The sequence below is a fragment of the Ipomoea triloba genome, chromosome 8, assembly GCF_003576645.1.
Source record: "Ipomoea triloba cultivar NCNSP0323 chromosome 8, ASM357664v1".
Taxonomy (NCBI): Eukaryota; Viridiplantae; Streptophyta; class Magnoliopsida; order Solanales; family Convolvulaceae; genus Ipomoea; species Ipomoea triloba.
In genome coordinates, this window is record NC_044923.1 from 6,834,368 (window position 1) to 6,855,231 (window position 20,864).

A 20,864-nucleotide genomic window follows, 5' to 3' on the forward strand; every position below is an offset into this window, starting at 1 on the left:
CTGCTTCCCGCACAGCGGCTGCCCTTGGTGGCCGTACTCCAGTGCCCGGGATTTCAAAACCAACACCGCCCTCGTCCTCCTCATTCTCTTCTCCGCTTTTGTCTGCGCCCTCGCTTTCAACGCCGCCGTCCGCTACTTTCTCCGGCGCCGGCGCCGGCGCCGCTCTTCATCCGCCGCCCACAGAGACGGAAATTACGAGGAGGATGATGACAAGGCGGGTGGCGGGTCCAAAACGGGCGAGGACGAGGAGGCAGGGGCTAAGATTCCGACGGTGATATTCTCGGCGGCGGCGGCGGAGGAAGGCGGAGGAGGGGTGGCGTCGGATGAGTGTATAATCTGCTTGGGGGAATTCGTGGAGGGAGAGAGAGTGAGGGTGTTAGAGAATTGTAAACATTGCTTCCATATCCAATGTATCCAGCGCTGGCTCAAAGCCCATTCTTCTTGCCCGACTTGCCGTGCTGCCCCTCATTGAGTTTTTTGCATCCGCAGATTTGTCGACGACGGCGACGATTATCGATCATGTTTTTATCAGTAGAAACATATGACTGAGTTTTGACGATTAATCTGTTCTTGTTCTCTTGCCATCTTTTATTTTCCTTGCTTTACTCCCAATTTAATAATTTTTGTCCATAAATTATAAGAAACCTCCCTCAATTATTTACTTGTCTGCAAAATGACTTATTCCGTCCTTAGGTTTTGATAGGATTAAATTATAAAAATCATGGTAACCTAACTAAATTAGTCTGACGGTTAACTTGACAATAATAAAGTGGACTAATTAATTGTGAACAATTTAACCTCATAAACAACTTAATTGATTGTAGAGATAAAATTTATTATAAGAGACTCATTAACAATAGTGTGTGAGTAATCTCTTAAAATAAGGGACTTATTGTGCGTAATGAGCAAATATCTAACGTATGTCGAATGCATACCTTCTCGCTGTTGCAGATTTTCTTGTCAGTATTCAATTTGAATTTTTTGTAAGATTTTATCTAGTTGGAAGGGAGATTTTATTTTTCTTTTTTTCAAAAAAGGAAAATTCATGCTCGTTGAGTGTGTGAGTAAACCCCACAGAGCTTACTTTTTCGTCATAAAAAATCACACTTTGCAAGGACTATGATTAGATAGTTGGGGTGGGGTTTTTGTTTGGTTATTTCTCTCACAAGAGGTGATTTTTGAGGAAAAAAAAGAGGGAGACTACGTCGAACTTTACGCCTGCACCTAAAAGGTGTATTTCGTTTACAGGCCCATTAGATGTTTTAGAATGATCGCTAGCTAGCGATTACTCTAAGTTAATTAATTTTTAAAAAATGAGAAACTGGTCATTGCATATTAGTATGCAACAACAAACTTCTTGTTTTTTTTTTTTAAAGATATTTTTAATTTAATTTTTATAACATATTCCCTCCGTCTCATTTTACATGTCTTACTCTCCTTTTGGTTTGCCCCAAAATATTGTCCTCTTTCTAAAATTGTACATCACCATCATTCTATGTTTTCCAATTTACCTTTATGAGTTTTGCATTTTTTGTTGCTTTTATTTTCAAAAGTGAGAAAAGCGAGGACATAATTGAAAATTAAAACACATAACATTTACTTTAATTCCTTAAAAAATGTGCAAAAAGTAAATATGATAATCAATTCGGAACGAATGAAGTAATTTTTTAAAAATTTATGCTGCTAGTTTTTTTTTTTTAAATTTAATTTTAAATTTAATATTGCTATTAATTTATAATAATCAATTAATTAAATTTTGACATGTTTAATTTAAATACTAATAGTTATAATTTTGACATGTTTGAATAATCAATCTTGGCTGACGTCGAAAACAAGGTATGTGGCTACTCGTCTTTTTCACGACTGGGTTGATGGTTTGCATTGTAGTGGTCCTACAGCTTCAGTTCATGCTCCAATTGCAAATTCGGTCTTAACTGAGGAAGGTGTGGTTTTGGTTTATGTTGATGCCGCTTTATTTAATGGTACTGGCCAGGGTTTCTATGGTACTCTAATTAGATAAAGGAATGGGGAGTTTGTGTAGCAAAGAATGGCCCTATTCGTTGCTTGAATGATGCTCATCTAGCGGAAACTTTGGCGGTAAAGGAGGCACTTTCTTTGACTAAGGAAAGGGGGTTCACGAAGGTTATTACTCATTTGGATTGTCAGATAGTTTGCGGCTTGATTAATGGTGCTTTACCGGATTTTTCTTATGCAGGTTGTGTGATAAATGATTGCCGTGAGTTTCGTCGACACTTTGAAGTAGTGTCTTTTTAGTTTATTGCTCGATCAGTGAATAAGTTTTCTCATGCTCTTGTGAGGGCGGCTCGTTCTCAAACTGGTCCTACTAGTTGGTTTTTTTCTTTACCTCATTGTATTGAACATTTGTTTTAATTAATGAAGTTGGTTCGTTTTGGTTTTCGAAAAAAAAAATTACAATTATAATTTTTAGAATCATAATAAATAAAGAAATAACTAAAATATAATTTGTGTAAATTCGGGGCTCCATAAAAAATTAGGAAAAAAATTTAAAATTATTGGGAAGAAAAGGTTTTTGAGATTGAGTGAGATACTAGATATGATGAGGTGGATGCTGAGACTCACAAAAAAAAATTAGAAGAAAAAACCTTGCTGATAATGTTCACTAAAGATGCTTAAGAACAATCACAATAGTAAAACCCACATTTGAATTTTTTGTTAGATTTTAATGAGTTGGAGGGTAGAGGAAAAAAAACGTAATAGAAAATATGAATTTTACGATGGTGCCTACCATGACACACCCACTAGGTGCGCTCCATCACGGGTGTTTTTCTTAAAAAATTTTTCTGTTAAAAGCTAGAAAAAATTCAATATTTACACTAAAACCACACCTCTCTCTCAACAATGAGGTTTTACGTCGGATATTTTTTGGTATCAACTGCCAAGTGAGAGGAAGAGGGATGAGAAAAGAAAATAAAAAGGAAAGAGAAAAAGGAAAAAAAAAAAAAAACTAGGATTGCTAACATACCTATCGGGTGCATGCACTGCGATGGGTGTGCGCAATGTGCATCAACAGACCTACTTTCTCTTTCTTTCAATAGACCTACTTTTTTTCTTTTTAAATTCCTGTAGACCCCTAAAAAATTACTCTCTCGCATAGTATACCTTCACACCCACACACTCGCTCACACACACACTCTCCCTTCTACTTTTTTTCTTTCATCTCAAAAAAATTCATCCAAATTTTAAAAACAAAAAAAATCACTATTGTGATTGCTCTAAGAAGAGAAATCATATATACAACCACTATACAAGTTTAAGGAAAGATATCACACAAAACTAGTTAAGGACTCGTTAGAACTCGTTGATTTATGTATCTATCACATGGGGAAGTTAAGAGCAACCATAATGGTAAAACCCATATTTTGATTTGTTTTGTCAGATTCTAATGAGTTGGAGGATTTTTGGGGGAAATCATAACAGAAAATATGAATTTTAGAGTGGCACCCACTCTGACACACCCATTGTGTGCGCTCCATCGCACTCACGTTTGACTCGTTTTTTTCCAAAAACTTTTTTTTTGTTCGAAAAACTAATATTAGCACTAAAAACCAATCATTCTCTTAACAATGATTTTTTTTTTTTTTTTTGGTGTGCCAATGCCCAATGGGATATAGAGAGAGGGGAAAAAAGAAGATGATACACTCTCATTTGTACCTATTTTACTTGTGTTTTTATGTAGGTTTTATAGTTAATTGTGTGATAAAATGTTGTGTCCAATGCTTATTTCCTTGTTTTCATATTTAAAATGGTATAATGCTTGGTTTAGATGTTTTTGATGTGTTTAGAAGTGCATTAGAACCATTTGGGAGCAAAAGCCAATCCAAAGGAGCCAAAGAGTTGTAATTCCCGCTACCATGGCGACACCTTGGTAATTGGACCATATCTCAGCCTAGGAATATCCAAATGAGATGATTCTTGAACCATTGGAAAGAAGACTTCAAGTGCTACAACTCTTATGAAGACATCAAAGTGCGGTTCGAAAGGGAAAAGGGTCAAAATTAGGCTGCAAGTCGAAACTGTGTTGCAGGCAGATTCTCGACGCGTCGAGAATTTTCTCGACACGTCGAGAGTTGGCAGAATGCCAAGATTTTGGTTCAGGAATATCTCGACGCGTCGAGAAATCGCAGATCTGAAATTTCTGCTGCTTTGAAATGTCTGTTTTGCCCCCCCATTCTCCACCCACTATAAAAGCATCATTTTCTCTTCAAACCCTAAGCTTGGCTGCGGATTTTGGACAAAGAAGAGCAAGAAAGGGAAGCTCTCATCTTCTCAAAGAGCTTGAAAGGAAAAATCAATTGGAGAAGAGAGATCAAAGAGAAGAGCTTGGAGGCATCATTCGGGAGAATTTCTTCCTCTCTTTTCTATTTTAAAGCTTTATTGTATATTTGTTGAATCTATTTTAGCCATGATAGGCTAAGCTTTTCTTTGGGATTTTTGGATTGATAAGTGTTTATGAACCTATGTGCCTAGTTCTTTAATTGCTTGAATGAAATATCTATTTGGGTTTATTACTTGTGTTGTAATTGTGGCTTAATTTCTTGATGCTTGTAGTTAAGGATCCTAATTACTTGTTTCATTGCTAAATTTGTCTATGAATTAGAGCACCCACAATTGCACTTGATTCTTGTACCTCGAGAGATGACATGTTGATTAAGGGATTTATTGTGAATAGCTCACGAGAGTGAGTATTCCAATTGTGAATAGCCCACGAGAGTGGGTATTCCATTTATTGCTTGTTCTTGATTATATGTTGTGAATAGCTCACGAGAGTAAATGATATGATTCAACCTCAGACCCATTTAAATGTAGCGGATAACAGCGGGGCTCGAGAATTGATAGTATTCTAATTACCTTGTTTTGGGATTGAATTACGAGAGTAATCTTTCCCTTTTAGATTGCAATCATCCACACTTGTTGAACCCGAATGATTATTTCACTTTAGATTGGCACTAGGTGATTAAACACTTTGACACCCAAAAATCCCGCTCTTAATCTATTGTATATAAAAGTCCGTTTGCCTTGCTTCATTTATTTTGTTTTCATAATTATAGATAAATACCCATTGTTAACGTAGGAATAGCTTCTCGTGAATTAATTAGTAACTAGTGCTTGATACCCCGTTTCCCTGTGGATCGATAACCCCGGAATACTCCGGGTATTTGCTTGTACCTAAAAAAAGGCTACGACCAGAAGAAAAAAAAAACTAGCTAGGCCAAGACTACTAACGCACCTAGCGGGTGCGTGCATTGCAATGGCTTCACGCAACACGCATAAATAGACCTACTTTCTCATTCTTTTTTTTTTTTTTAAATTCTTGTAGGCCCCAAAAAATTACACTTGCAGACAAACATGGTTCTATCATTTTATAGGCCTGCGGCATGTAAATAATAATAATAATAATAATAATAATAATAAAAAAGGTCCTACCTTATGTTAACATATATTTTTATACCTAAAATAAAATTTAAATTGCATAAAGAACAAAATACTAATGTCAAATAACTTGAAATAAGATTCACAAGTTCTTTAGCAATATTACACACAATAATATTCTAGTTGTTTTCCTAAATACGAAATAATCAATAACAATGTCAGCGCCTTCATAAATAAATAATTATAGTTTGTAAAAATGAATAAATAAATAATTTAAAATTAAATAAGCTTACAAACAATAATATTGTTATCATAATAAATAATAAAAAATATTCATAACAAAATATGAAACATAAAATTGTTTGAATAGAAAACACGTTATATATCACACATCTTTTGTATTGATATATATGATTTTACTTTTTATCTATATCAATGTCAATTTTTTTCTAGAATAATTTGAATATGATGACACAATAGAAACTTATAGATTACATTGACTAGATGATTCGTGAAAAAATTGTATTTAATTTTTTTTTTATAATTGAATCAAGAAATATAATTTATATAAATTCATTAATCAAGTGATATATATATATATATATATATATATATATATATTTATTTATTTATTTATTTATTTATTGCCAAGGACCTCTTTGGTCTGATGGCACCTAAAGAATATCTTATAAACAATATTGTTTGTGTTTTGGAACTGTAAAAAAAAAAAAAATAAAACAAAAACAAAAAAAAAACATTGAGAAGGAAAACAACGCACTTTAAAAAGGAAAACAACGCACCTAAAGCTTTAGACTGACGCACTTAAGTTTCAACAACTAAGCTCACCTTAAGCACAAAAATAACACACTTTAATAAAGAAAAAGGTGCACCTAAAGCTTTAGATTGACGCACTTAAGTTTGAACAACTAACGCACCTAAAGTTCAAAACCACGTACCTTAAGCACAAAAGTCGCGCATCTTAAAAAGAAAAATCACGCGCAATAAGTTTGACCCATATGGAAATTGACCAAATTCCTACCGCATTTTTTTTAAACATTGTTAATCCTGAACATTGATTTTGACAAGATCAATGGCTCTCTTCTCACTGCACAACCGCACAGCACCCCAACCGCATTTGAATTGTATTATATGTGTGTGTGTGAGTGTGTAGACAAATCCAAACTATCGATCTACAAGATTTGATTGATAGAAAATCAAGTAAAAAGGAGCGGGTCATTAGCATAAATATTATAAACTTTTAAAATTTGTAATATTTATGAAAATGACCCTTTTTTTAATTTTTTCTTTTATTCTAAAATGTTAAATTTACTAGATCGATGATATGGGTCCTCTCTAAGCATGGCCCCAACAAGGGCCTAGCTTACCTTTGCCTAAGACAACACTGACAACACTGCTTGCAGAGTACTTACACTTTTTCTCTATTCATTCTACTTTCTTTATTCCATGTCACAAAAACCCATCCATAAGTTCAAAAAAAAAAAAATCAATATTGTGATTTCTGATCTCTAAGGAGAGAAAGCAGATATACAACTATATAAGTCTAAGGAAAGGTATCACCCAAAACTAGTCCATGACTCGGGAGAACTTGTTGAGTTATGTATCTATCACATGTGTAATCATACAACACTGCATGTATACATCTTGTAATAAGGAAAATGTTACATCTAATTCTAAATTATGCTCTCAACTTTTACCCCACCAAATATTTATTAATTTTAATTAGATGAAGAAACTAAGATGAACAAAAATATCGGATCGACCACTCCTTTTTATTAAGTAATCAAAGCATGCCGACACATAGTATGGAGTAAAAAATAAAATAAAAAATAAAAATCCATGTAGTATTGCTCCTATAGTAATAACTTATACTTTTACTTGATCACATTCTTCAAACAACAATCTAGAGTATGTCCCGTGCAAACTTCTTTTCTAAATGATTGCATGATACTAATAATTAGACTTTATATAAATTATTTATAATTTATTTTTTTTGTAATAATATTTAATTTTATGTTAATGAGTAAAATTTATATATTTAAAAATATCGAGTTTTGTTAAATAAAAAAAGTCAAATTTAAAAATTCTAAAAAAATTGTTAAAGAAAACAAATGGAAATAAAAATTGATATAATAAGTAAATAGTATATTGAAAATGTTTTTTCCCCTCTTAAATTTCCTCTCATGATGTAGTGCTTATGAAATGTCTAACTGCATCATTAATTTAAAAATGAATTTAGTTTCCAATCAGATGATCATAACACTTCAAGATGGGGAGTTTATAGGAAAAATATAGGACTATATAACATTGCTCATGTTATGTGTGTATATATATATAGCCATGCTTGAGGTATTATACATAGGGGTCGGATATTGAGAGTTCAAGCTAAATGAAATTCAATTCAAATTTAAAAAAATAAATTAGCGACTATAGTATCTGTCGTTACAAATAACAACGGACAATAGCGACAGAAAATTCTCACACTAATAATAGCGATGGATAGTTTGTTAGTTTAGCGACGGATATTCCGTTTCCGTCGCTAGATATAGCGACAGAATATTCCGTCATTGTCCTCTCATAAATTTCATCGCCAAATTCGTCGCAAGAAGAAGTTTAGCGACGGCAAAAATTTGTGTCGCAAAATTCTAGCGACGCGGGTTTTTGTGACGGACGATTTCCGTCGCTAAACATTTTAGCGACGGAATTTGTTCGTTGCTATTTCCGTGTTTTTTTGTAGTGTTTGTGTCGTGTAGATTCATAGACAAATCAAATTTAGGAAGGGAAGGATGATATAGATAGAAAGTTGTTATTTTGGTTATACCTCTCTTGTAAGGTTGGTTTGGGGTGATATAAGGTTCTATAGATTAAAAAGTTCCAAGACTTCTCTACAACTTTTATATTTTGAATTTTTCCAAATTTAGATGGTATTATGATCACAATCAAGCTAGAAGTTGTTGCCATTGCACAATTGTGAGTTTTTCATCAACAAATGATATGGTGCTATCTAGTTGCCATTTGCTCTACTATCTCTACTTTTATCTAGATCATACTTGATGATGTGTCTATTTCAATTCGATTCTTTATTTATGTAATATTTGTTTTTATAACTTTGCCTTTGTATTATCTTACAAGGTTAGAATATGCTAGGAATATTTTCTACATATATTAGATTTTTTATTGTAGCCTATATATATAAAGATGCATCTCTTACTCTTGTAAGGAATTTTTTGACAAATGGAATATGGAGCTTATTATCTCTACTCTATTGTAGCCAAGGGGGTCTTAAACCTTCTTTCATATTTTGATTAAAGAGTTACTATTTAGATTAATATTTGCAACCGAGTTACTTGATAATTAGATTTTGCACATAGTAAAGTAGTCTTGTAGATTTTCACGTTAAATGATAGCAACCTTCACTTCTTTAAGTCACGTCGTGAAAATATATATAGGATGTTCTTAATTTAATACCATAGAGTTGTATCATACACAATTGTGTAGAAAAAAAAAAGGGTAAAGAGTGTATGAAATGAGGGATAGATAGAGAGGTGTTAGTGCTAATTGTTAAATTTTGGTGACATACCAAAAACAAACATCATTTTAGTATGAATTTTGTTTTGAGCAAAACAAAAAACATGTCGTCCCTAGCTAATAATATATGTTATTGTGGGAGCTTCTTGCTTGTGCATGGAGTATGGGCGAAGTGATAAGAATGAAAACACCAGCCTGCAATGTTAGATAAGCTTGTTGGGTGTCACACACTTTAATTATTTGTTAGTTTTTTTGTGTAATAACTTCTAAATTTGGACAAGCTATGCTACACTGTACCAGGTGCTAACCAACAATCGAACATTACTTACATCACCATATATATATATATATCATATCTGCAGCTGCATAACGGTATATAAATTATTTTCAATACATTAAAGAGCAAAAAAGCTATAACAAGAATTTTATTATTATCTTATGCTTTTAGTTTCCATCTTGGAGGCATCAAGAAATAACAAATAATTAATACTCTCTCGTGAATATTTAAATGTGATAGTTCCCACAAGTCCACAACCATTTTTTTTTTTTGAAAACCAAAAGGCGATTATATTAAAATCGCTCAGAAATAGCGTCAGGGGGAATAGAATCCCAAAACAGAGAAATAGACTGTGAGAGAGCCATCGTTGCAAGAACATGAGCCCCTCTATTTGCAGTTCTAGGAATCAAACTAACAGAGCAATTAATAAAGGACGACATAATAGCCTTAGAGGCATCAACAGAAAAACCAACATGTGAAAAAGGACTAGTGGAAGACGTAGTTAACAAACTTGTAAGGGTGGAGCAATCCGTGAAAATATGCACCGAGGTTAGACCACGGTCCTTGAGCCACGATAGAGCTTCCTTGCAGGCTAGGGACTCCGCCATTAGAGGTGAGAAACAAGATGGCAAGCGTCTGTTGAAGGCTGCGGTGAAGACTCCATCCTGCGTCAACAGGACTGCCCCCATCGCTGCAGCTTTCGTTTGAGGAAGAAACGCCGCATCGACAAAACATTGAGCAGCAGCGGCGACTCCTTCTGGTGCTGTCGTTGTTTGCGCCAGATGGTGATGTGTTGTAGCAGAATGAACCTGACGCCATGCAGCAGTCGCTGCCCGTGCTGCACGCCATACGCTCTTCGGCCGAGGCAGTGAGCCCTCCCATACGGCCTTGTTGCGCGCCCTCCAGATGTGGTACAAAACTGCTACAACATTAAGAACATCCTCCTCCGTTAGCATGGACACTGCATTAGCAAACCACACACCAAACTCATCCCCACCCACACTAGGAACATGTAAAGAAGACTCATTCCACACCAATGTTGAAAACTCACACAATAGAAGTGAGTGCATTATGTTTTCATGCATAACACCACACATTGGACATGTTGGATCAATATCCACTCTCTTTATAATCAAATTAGTAGTAGTTGGGAGGACATTAGAGAGGGCTCTCCATAGAAAAATTCTCCACTTTGCAGGGCATTTAATCTTCCAAATATGTAGCCATCTATCAAAGTTACCCGGGGCAGTATGATATTCACCCATGATACGCTTATACCCATCCTTAACCGAGTAGATGCCTCTTGGGTCTCCTTGCCAAAACCAAGAGTCCTCATAGTGAGGAGCTACTGGCACCTTCAATATACGGGTCACATCATCATGCTCAAAGATGTCATGGATGATCGAATGGTCCCATGTACCTGTGGCCGGGTCTAACAATCCTGAAACCATAGAGCCCTCCAGCTCATGGGGCATAGCAGTCTGTACCATTGGATCAGGTTCATCAGGCAACCATGGGTGACCCCATATTAAAGTTGACTTTCCATTCCCCACTCTTCTTCTAATCCCGCTGCAAATTAATTCATGGGATGCCACAATGCTTCGCCAGCAATAACTTGCGGAAGTACCCAGTGTTGCATCAGTAAAAGTTGTTTTAGGGAAATACCTGGCCTTATAGATACGAGCCACCAATGATTGGGGCCTTGTGAGAAATCTCCAGGCTTGCTTGCCCAACATTGCCAGATTAAATGCCCTTAAATCCTTGAAACCCAAACCTCCAAATTTCTTGGGAACACACAATTTGTCCCAAGCCTTCCAATGTATTCCTCTCCCATCTCTAGAGCCCCACCAGTAACGATTCATAGCTCTCTCAATAGCAACACAGACTGAGTCAGGCAGTAAAAAGACACTCATTGCAAATGTAGGCATAGACTGGGCTACACTCTTAAGGAGAACCTCCTTACCTGCCTGCGAGAGGAGCTTCTTGTTCCACGAACCAATCCTTTGCTTAATCTTATCCTCAATATATGAGAATACAGCTTTCTTATTTCTTCCTACAAAGGAAGGGAGGCCCAAGTATTTACCAAAGTTAGGTGCCTGAACTACTCCCAACACTGCAGCCACACTATCCCTGTCCATCACAGATGTGTTTCTACTAAAACATACACTATACTTATGAAAATTCACCGCCTGTCCAAACATATTTTCATAATCAGTAAGGCTCTGCTTGATAGCCCCCGCTTCCTGAATGTTTGCTTTAAAAAACAGAAGGCTATCATCTACGAAAAACAGATGAGAGACCGGTGGTGCTCCCCTAGCCACTCTACAACCATGAAAATCTCCCCTTGTTTCAGCTTGCTGGAGTAGTAAAGAAAGTCCTTCTGCACAAATGATAAACAGATAGGGAGATAGGAGGTCTCCCTGCCGAATACCACGCGTGGGGATAACCTGACCAGCATTTGAACCATTCACAAGAAAATTGTAGGAGACAGTGGTCACACATAGCATAACCAAGTTCACCCACTCTACAGAAAAACCCAAAGCCAACATCATTCTACGCAGAAAAGGCCATTCCATACGATCATACGCCTTAGCCATATCCAGTTTTAGGGCCCCCCACCCTACTAACCCACACTACTTTCTATTTAGAAAGTGGCCCACCTCTGCAGCAATAAGAATATTATCTGTAATGAGCCTGTTAGGGATAAAAGCACTCTGTGAATCTGAGATCACGTCTCCTAGCAGCGGTTTCATTCTGTTTGCAATCATTTTGGCCATGATTTTGTACAACACATTGCAAAGGGCTATAGGGCGTAAGTCAGACACCTTCTCCGGATTGTTCTTTTTAGGAATAAGCACCACGTTAGTGTCGTTAAGGCCCTCAGGGAAGGTACCCTCATTCAGGCATTTTAACACAAAAGCAAACACATCAGACCCCACTACATCCCAAAAGTGCTGATAGAAACCCGGATTCATGACATCGGGTCTTGGGGCTTTGTCAGGAAACATGGAGAACAAAGCAGATTTGACCTCGCTTTCACAAAAAGGCATTAACAGGGCAGCATTCTGTTCGGGAGTAATACGAGGGGCAATAGAAGCAGCAAAAGAATCCATATCGGGAGAAGCAATGTTTGATGCAAAAATATCATGAAAGTAATCAAGCACAATAGCATTCAATCCATCACCCTCTACCCACACATCAAACTCATTCTTTAATCTAGCAAGAGTGTTTTTCTTTTTTCGTGCAGAGGCGTACCTGTGGAAGAATTTGGTATTGGCATCTGCACCACGTAACCAATGCTGCTTCGCCCTTTGTCTCCAAAAGGCATCCTCCTGCGTCTCCAGCTGACACAACTCAGTCTCTATACGCTGGTATTCTCCGATAGAGTGGGGATCCAGAAGTCCCTTGAGAAGGAGTTGATTCTTCCGAAGCTTGGCTATTTTATCACCAAACTTATGAAAGTGATCTCCTCCCCAACGGAGAAGCCTGTCTCCACAATGTCGCAAACATGCCAACAAGCCAGCCTCTCTCCCTTCCTCCCACGCCTCTTCCACTTGCCCTCGACACCCCTCATCATAGACCCAGGCCATCTCGAACTTAAAGGATCTGCGGAATCTACGGCTTACTCGCACCTCCTGCTTGACTCCCAAAAAGAGAGTGGTATGATCAGAATTGCGAGAAAGCAGATTAGTCACATTTGCCTCCGGTAGTAAGTTACACCAATCAGCCCCTGCAAGCACCTTGTCTAACCTCTCCTCCATCCATTCCAAAGTTCCCCTGCCCCTCTCCCAGGTAAACGGATAGCCCTGCATGGGTAGTTGAGCTAAACCACACTCTTCCACAACCTCACCAAAACCTCGCAACAGATTATCAGGATGTGGATTCCCTCCCCGTTTTTCAGCCTGGAACAGGAGATCATTGAAATCCCCTATCACCACCCAAGGGAGAGCAGACCTGCCCGCAAGTGATCGTAAGAGATCCCACGATGCACTTCTTCTACTACGTTCAGGGAATCCATAGAAACCCGTCATCCTCCAAACCCCCAGTCCTACGATAGACACTTCCACATCCACATGATTTCTTAAAAAACTTAATAATCTTGCAGTATTATTCCTCCTCCAGAATAGGGCCAGACCACCACTTAAACCGACACTTTCAACATAAAATAATCCTTCAAAACCAAGCTTGACACGGAGTCGCTCTGCATGAATCCGTCCCACCTTGGTTTCCATGAGAAAAACAAACTCGGGCTTCTTACGGGACACCAAGTCCACCACCTCACGAACTGTTCGTGGATTGCCCAAGCCACGACAGTTCCAACTGAGGGTACTCATGATGAGGGTCCACAACCATTTGATTGGTCCATATTGAAAAAGTGATATGCAAATTGTGAACATTCAGTATGTAAATTGTGAACATTCAGTATTTATTGTGTATATTAGACCGAGATTCACAGAATAATTTATCGTGACCAACTTGGCGGGCTAAGCCCGTTTTGACGAGTCTAACAATACTCTTTAATTTGGTCCATAGTTTTATAAATTTGAAACTAAATAGGCTATATTTGACGCATACGGTCCATTAAACAGAAATTGAGTCCGAATGGCCCAAATAAGGGTCCAATTTCGATACTTTGTCGGAAAACCCTTAAAACCCTTTTCTTCTACAATGCTAATTTTGATCGAATCAATACTGCAGAGTTTGGATTTGATCTGTAGTAGCTCAGTTGAGCCCCGAAAGGGAGGACGGAGATCAACAACACACTAGACATAGTTTTCCGGGGGCGTCGGAGGGTCGTCGGAGAGAGAGAGCACACAGCGGCAGCTGCGGCGGTGGAAGAGTAGACGGAGGAAATGTGGTGGCAAGGCGGAGGAAATGGAGGAGTATTGAAGACATTCGTAAGATATATGTCGAATTCAAGGAAGCGGGCGCCCAATCTGAGGAAGATCAATCCGAAGGTACCGCAGCAAGAGGCTGCCTCCATTGCCGAAGCTCTTTACAATGTCATAAGGCAACACGGCCCTCTCAGTGTTTCCAACACTTGGAACCACGCTAAGGTGCATCCTTTATCTTTCTTTATTTACCCTAGAAAATATATGAATACATTGATTCTAGATGATTTAGTCCCAGAATGTACAAAAAATTTAGGAAGAACCCTTGATCCTTGGAGTTGAAGTTCCAATTTTCCCCCATTAATCTGCCATATGCTTAAGAATTTTGATTTCTTCAGTTTCCCCGAGAAACCTTGTTATATGGTTAGTTGTTGAAGGTAAATTTCCAAGTAAGGATTTACTTAACTATGTAGCCATACTGAGAGCTAGTAAGAGCAATTGAATAAATGCATCTCTCTTTGTTCACTATGAAAATTGAAATGTAGGATATGAAAAATCTATCTTTGTTCCGAGTGCTTATTAGGAATTTAGGATATAGTACACTGGTTATTATGTAATATGAGTGGTTTAGGAAGCTTACTAAGCAATGGAATGTCCCAAGACTCAAAGAGAGAATTAAAGAGAAGTTTTGGCGTATCAGCTTGCAACTAAACCTGAATGTGTTTGTGTGCATGCTATAGTGTGGAAGGGCCTGCTAGGCTGCTACTTCCAGTGTTGCCGTCAGCCCATCACAGGCTGGGAACACTTTTTGACCTATGATTGAGCTTACCCAAAAAAGATTCAACTTCATTTACTAAGTCATCTGTGAGGGGAAAAAAATATAGTTTGCCGTTGCAGCATCTACAGGATTAGCACGGTAAACTATCTGCTTCAAAGACAATCGAATGGAACTAGTTCTATCAAAATACAAGTTAGATTAAAAAACAAAAAGGCCGCTGTTGCCCAATTTGGACAAACAACTTAAAGCAAGAGCTTTTGAGAGATTAGCAATCACATTTCAATAAGCTGTAAACAGTATATATGAGTTTGCAATTTTAACTGGCTTTTTAAAAGCTGTTTTAAGGTTATAAGCTTATTGAAATAGCTTATGGAGATCAGCAAACAATTCTTTTCAAAAATCATAATATCTTTTATAAGCTTATCTAAACACATTGAAAAATATGCCTAACTGCCTAAGTACTTGTAGCAGTAATCTCATCCAAGCAGGCCTACATAGCTTCTATATTAACTATTAAGTCGTCTTTCCTAATGCTTTATAATGCTATGTTTAAGTACAGATTTACAGTCTATTTCAAGAAGTGAGAATTTGTACCATACAATACCAGATGCGTAAACCAACGAGTCATTTTCTTGTTACTTATTTCATTAGTATTTCTTCTTACCTTTAGGGTGACTCTGTTCATTCATTGTTTATTTAGAATTGCTGATCTATTAATTCCTGGAATTGTTTGTTTCCAGGGATGCACGATCATTTAGAATTGTTTGGTTTTTGGTTTGTTGCTACCAAGCTGCCTTGTGCTAATCATTTCTTTGGCTGAATTGAGCTCGAGGCTTAACTGTATGGACAATGTTAAACTTTAGTTGAGCCTTATTGCTCTAGCACAGCACATGTGTTCTATTGGGAACACCTTATTAGGAAAAAAGTATTTTAACTCAATATACTAAACTCTAATTGGATGCAGAAAAGTGTTTCTTGTATTAAGTGCATCTGTGCATGTGGATACTTGATTCAGTTTGTCCCATGGCACCTTTCATTTTTTTAGGGAATGCAAATTATTTGTGAGATAAGGCATCATTTGTGCTAACTGGTGTGTCTCATAGGAATCAGACAGTATTTTGTCAAACTGTATCGATGCCTGTGATTATGTGATTAGTTTTCTACTCGTAAATATTGCAGGAAGCTAGTATCAATGGATTGAACAGCAAAACACACATGAAGATAATGCTGAAATGGATGATGGGTAGACATATGCTGAAACTATTCTGCAACCACGTTGGCTCCAACAAGAAATTTTTTCTCTCGACATTGCCTGAAGAGCCTCACATCAAGCAAGCAATCGAGGCCATGGAACTGAAAGCTAAGGCGGAAACTCCAACCAAAAGTAGAAAACGTACCCGTTAGTTCAATTTGCCTGCTGTTAAGGAACAATTCAACCAGAATAATATATTTGAATGCAGCAGATATATGAGCTGCATTCAATCTGGAACTCTTAATCAATCCTTTTTGTGTTCCAATGTCGCCTTAGGGCTGATTTAGTTCTGTTTTCTTGCTTCTATTTTAGAATAGTGTGGAAAAAGAAAATTGTAAGATAATATGTATTGTGCCTTTGTTGCTCTTGGATGCCTTCCAATTGTGTTCTATCTGTCCTTGCATTTTAGGTTGTTTTCGATTTTTAAAAACTTTTTTGAACTTTAAAATTTTGGAGGTATTTTAATTCAAAATTTTAGAGTTTTTGGGTAATATTCAATTAAGATTTTTTAAAAAGTGTTTAAAAGTCTGAGGATTTTTGTAAACTTTTATACATTAGATTTTTTTTATATTAAGATTTTTGAATACTTTTTTTACGCCAATATAAATAGTTGAAATTTATCCTTCAATCTCTAGATTTCTGGACTTTCTTTCTACCAACTTTGAATGCTTTCTCTTTTCATCTAAACTCTATTTTTTTTTTTCTTCCTATTTAAACTCTACAAACCCTATACCTAAATTCAAGATTATTTTTTCTTCATTATTATCAATTTATCATACATTTTGTTAGTGCATAAACTTTACAAATTTTTCCTCTCTTAAACTTTACAACTTTTCCAGATTTTAAATAATTGAAATACATCCCTTAGATCCCAAATTTTTAAATTTTCTCTTTCTAAGTTTTGAACTTTTTTTACGAACTTTTTTTTTACTATATGTTTCATAATATTCGTAAAGATACTTGTATATTTTGATTTTTATTCTTTTTATGTTTATATTTGTAATAGAAATTTTCATTTTTTTAGCAGCGGATAGTTATTAGCAGCAACAATTTGGAGATGGGAACAACAATAAGGTGATGTTGCACGGCAAACAACAACAATAAGATTTTCGTAGCAACAAAAAGTTTGGGATTGCGAACAATGACACCTTGTTACTATTTGCAATCCCAAACTGCTATTGACAATAATAGTTCTTTTGCTTGATGCCGCAATAGTATATCATGTATAATTATATATATATAGCCATATAGGTCCTTAATTAGGTGAGAATCATGTCCTAGGTGAGAACGTAAGAACAAATCCAAACCATTGATCTAGTAGATCTAACGGTTGAAATAAACAAAATTTTGTAATATTTATGAAAATGACCCCGCTCATTTTAAAAGTTTATAATATTTATGAAAATGCATTTTTTACTTGATTTCTCATCCATCAGATCTTGCAGATCAATGGTTTGGATTTGTCTTTAAGTTCTCACCTAGGACATGGTTCTCACCTGATTAAGGACCTATATATATAATATTTTTTTAAAAAAAATTATAAATAATAAGAATCGAAGTCAAAATTTGTAAGGTACATTCAATTTAGAATTGTAATGACTTTTGTAGAATTTTTAAAATAAAAAAAAGTTTATAATATAATAGTTAAAAAAAAAAAGTTTATGAATGTTTTTTCATATAGACTTTTATAAACTCTTACCACGTTTATAAAAATTTAGAACAAATCTATAAAAGTCACTAACAACTTAATTAAATCTATCATTTTAAGAGTTTTTAAAAGTCTACAAAAATCATTATTAAATACATCCCTCTTAGTATTTATTTGATCCATAGTTCATTGGGAATTTGAGATTTATCAAACCTAAAAAAAAAAAGGGAAAAGTGTCAAATTGACCCCCTAGCTTATCATACATTTAGTAATGGAGCTTTTTTAACTTAGGGGACTCAATTGCACTATCCATTTGACTTAGGGGGCCAATTTGACACTTTTCCCAAAAAAAAAAAACAGAACATTTTAATTAAAAGTCAAATAATAACTTTCTTAAAGTCAAATGTACATTATCTTACCCATAAGTTTCATTATTTTAACACATAGTATACATTATTCTAAACATAAAATTCAACGCGTCGTTTTGAACGTGGACTACTTTCCACACAATAATTTGCCTAATTTTCATGGACCAATCATGTTAGACGCTTGGGCCATCCAAAATTAGTTAGGTCTAATGGGTCGATATATATATCCCATCAAATATTTTAATAGGTCCCTTTTAAGAAATAAATTTCACTTATTTATTTATTTATTTTAGTATCTTAAAATATATTCGACAAAATTATTGGAAAATCTATATTATTTGTAATTCCCCGTAATTATTTATTCAACTATATTTACAATGTAAATTTAAAAAAAAAAAAAACAAACAAACAAACAAACAAACAAGTAATACTTATGAAGAACAAATTCTATGTTAAAACTTTACACACAATGGCTAACTTTAAAGCAAATAGAGAGTGTCTAACAAAAATGAGTTGATACATCATTCTGCAAGTAATAATTAAATAATAAGATTATTCTCTCTCCCCCCCCCCCCAAATTAATTAATGAATTTAATGAGATTCATTAGTAGGGGAAAAGTGGGAAAGAATAAATGGACACTTTCCTAACTGTTCAATATTATAGTTGTCAGTTTATAGATGGACTGACCGGCCAACAACCTACCACCGTCACTCCCTAACATGAAAGAGATATCAGAAAACGACTAACCACATTCAAACAAATAAAACATTCATTGTCTATAGTTTGATTAAAGTTTGCATATATTCCAGTGTGCTAATGCAATTATAAAGTCATAAATTCAAGCACACTTATAAAGTCATAAATTCGAATCTTATAAATGACACATTATGTTAAAGAGTTTTGAGTTAAATTTTCTCTTGAATAAGAGTCAAATTTTAGGTAGATGATTCAAATCGAGGTTAAATTAGTCATATAATAATGAAGATATATGATGCAATATGTCAAAAAAAAATAAAAAATTCACATGTACTCTACTTCAATTCTTAGAGTTGTTCACACAATATTATCAACATTTTTTTTCTTTTTCTTTTGTTAAACGTGTAGTGTACTATATATATACATAGTACTACAGTCATTGTCTTATATTATGTCGTGAATTCCTCTGTGATCACGTTGAGCAGCTCGCAATAGTGACCATCACGACCATCAGCACGAATCCTTGTCTTCTGCAAGCTACTGGGCAGTGTCACGACATGAGCCCAGTAGTGAATTGAATCCAATGTGGCTATTTTGGCATGAACTTCGAGTATAAATTACTTGGAGTGATTGTTTTTACTTAACTTTTGATCCCTTAGTTTTTCTCTCTAGGTTTTCTTCATAGAAACTCTCCCAAACACTTCTACATTGTAATCCATAAACATTATTGAAGATCTAGAGGAAGAATTCAACTTGTAATTGCTTTTAATTTCAATCTTCAATTTCATATTTGATCTTCCTATTTCCATAATCAAAGCTAAGTGTTCATTTCAATTGCAATTTACTTTCCTTCTAATAATACTTCCCTTGATTCTTCAGCTTAGCTATTCAATTGTGACAATGTCTAGCTAATTTTTAGGGAATTAAGATTAGGTTTTTCTTGTTAGGATGCTAGAATGCTTTGAATTGCAATTAGGAAGTGACTTGATGTATTAACTTGATTCTTGTTGGAAATGGACTTTGTATAGGCTATTGTATGGTGATGGCCACATCATGCAATAGGTATTGGGGTGTGTAGTTGCTAAGAGATTGGGACTAATGTATAGCCTATTCCACTTGCAATTCCACCTTGCACCGAGATGTAGAACTCAGAAGAAGATCTGTACTCTAAATGTCCGATGAAATGTCTCAAGTAGTAAAGTTGCTATGAGAGTAGGATTTTACTACTTGATAGGCCAACTCAAATAGATTACGAGAGTGGCTTGGCAATGGGAATATCTTCCAAGAATCATGATCAATGCACTATATTACTACTTTTTATACTTAGGGTGATTCTTTTGCATCCAATCAAGGAACACCTAGTTCTAGTCCCATCCATTCACTTACTTGCTTCATTACAATCGCTTGTTGCTTTGTTTTCACTTGTTGCTTTGATTTATGCACTTGTCCTTAGCCGCACATTGTTCAAATAATTCTCATTCGCCATCCTTAGAGAATGACATCTCTGATAAATTTCATCTTTTCCAACTTACTTTCCCTCCCACGCTTACTACGTTAACAAAAGGTAAATGAACTTTTTTTGGTAAATAATATTTTAATTAAAGGTTAACGTATTTGATCGCTTTAGGGGTTTTATTAAGTCAAATTGCTAAAAAAAAAAAAAGAGTTTGATGAACACCAATTTTGAATTAAAAAAAAACGCTAAACAAAAAATGCTACTTAGAGCAACATTTTTACTTGGTGCTTTAAAAAAATATATTTTTCAAAAATTCATCCATCTATAAACATTACTAAAATATTAAATAAAAAATAACAATTAGCATAGTCCATGCTCCATTAAAAGTAAAATTAGTAATGTGGGATATTCATATTTTTAATTTTGCTTTCATTTTTTCCTTTTTAATTTTTGTAATTATACTAATAAATTAATTAATAACTCGTAATAATAATCAGAAACATATTAATATAAAATTTTTTACTTCTCTTCTCATGCTTTATGAGTTGAGATGATTTTATTTTCTTTTTATGCCATTGAAAAGAAATTAAAACAAAAT

At 35.3% G+C, this 20,864-nt stretch overlaps 3 protein-coding genes across 3 annotated transcripts; 1 reads left to right on the plus strand and 2 right to left on the minus strand.

Moving 5' to 3' along the window:
• Positions 1-9,528: 9,528 nt before the first annotated feature.
• On the minus strand, positions 9,529-11,832 carry LOC116026879. Its single transcript, XM_031268305.1, has one exon. It carries the CDS (start codon positions 11,830-11,832, stop codon positions 9,529-9,531), a length of 2,304 nt encoding a protein of 767 aa, XP_031124165.1.
• A 36-nt stretch (positions 11,833-11,868) lies between these two features.
• LOC116026880 lies at positions 11,869-13,569 on the minus strand. The gene has a single exon (XM_031268306.1). It carries the CDS (start codon positions 13,567-13,569, stop codon positions 11,869-11,871), a length of 1,701 nt encoding a protein of 566 aa, XP_031124166.1.
• Positions 13,570-13,904: 335 nt separating this feature from the next.
• Positions 13,905-16,488, plus strand: LOC116026817. Its single transcript, XM_031268217.1, has 2 exons — positions 13,905-14,292; positions 16,025-16,488. The coding sequence occupies exons 1-2, from the start codon at positions 14,089-14,091 to the stop codon at positions 16,247-16,249; spliced, it is 429 nt and encodes a 142-aa protein (XP_031124077.1). The 5' UTR covers positions 13,905-14,088; the 3' UTR covers positions 16,250-16,488.
• Positions 16,489-20,864: the final 4,376 nt, after the last annotated feature.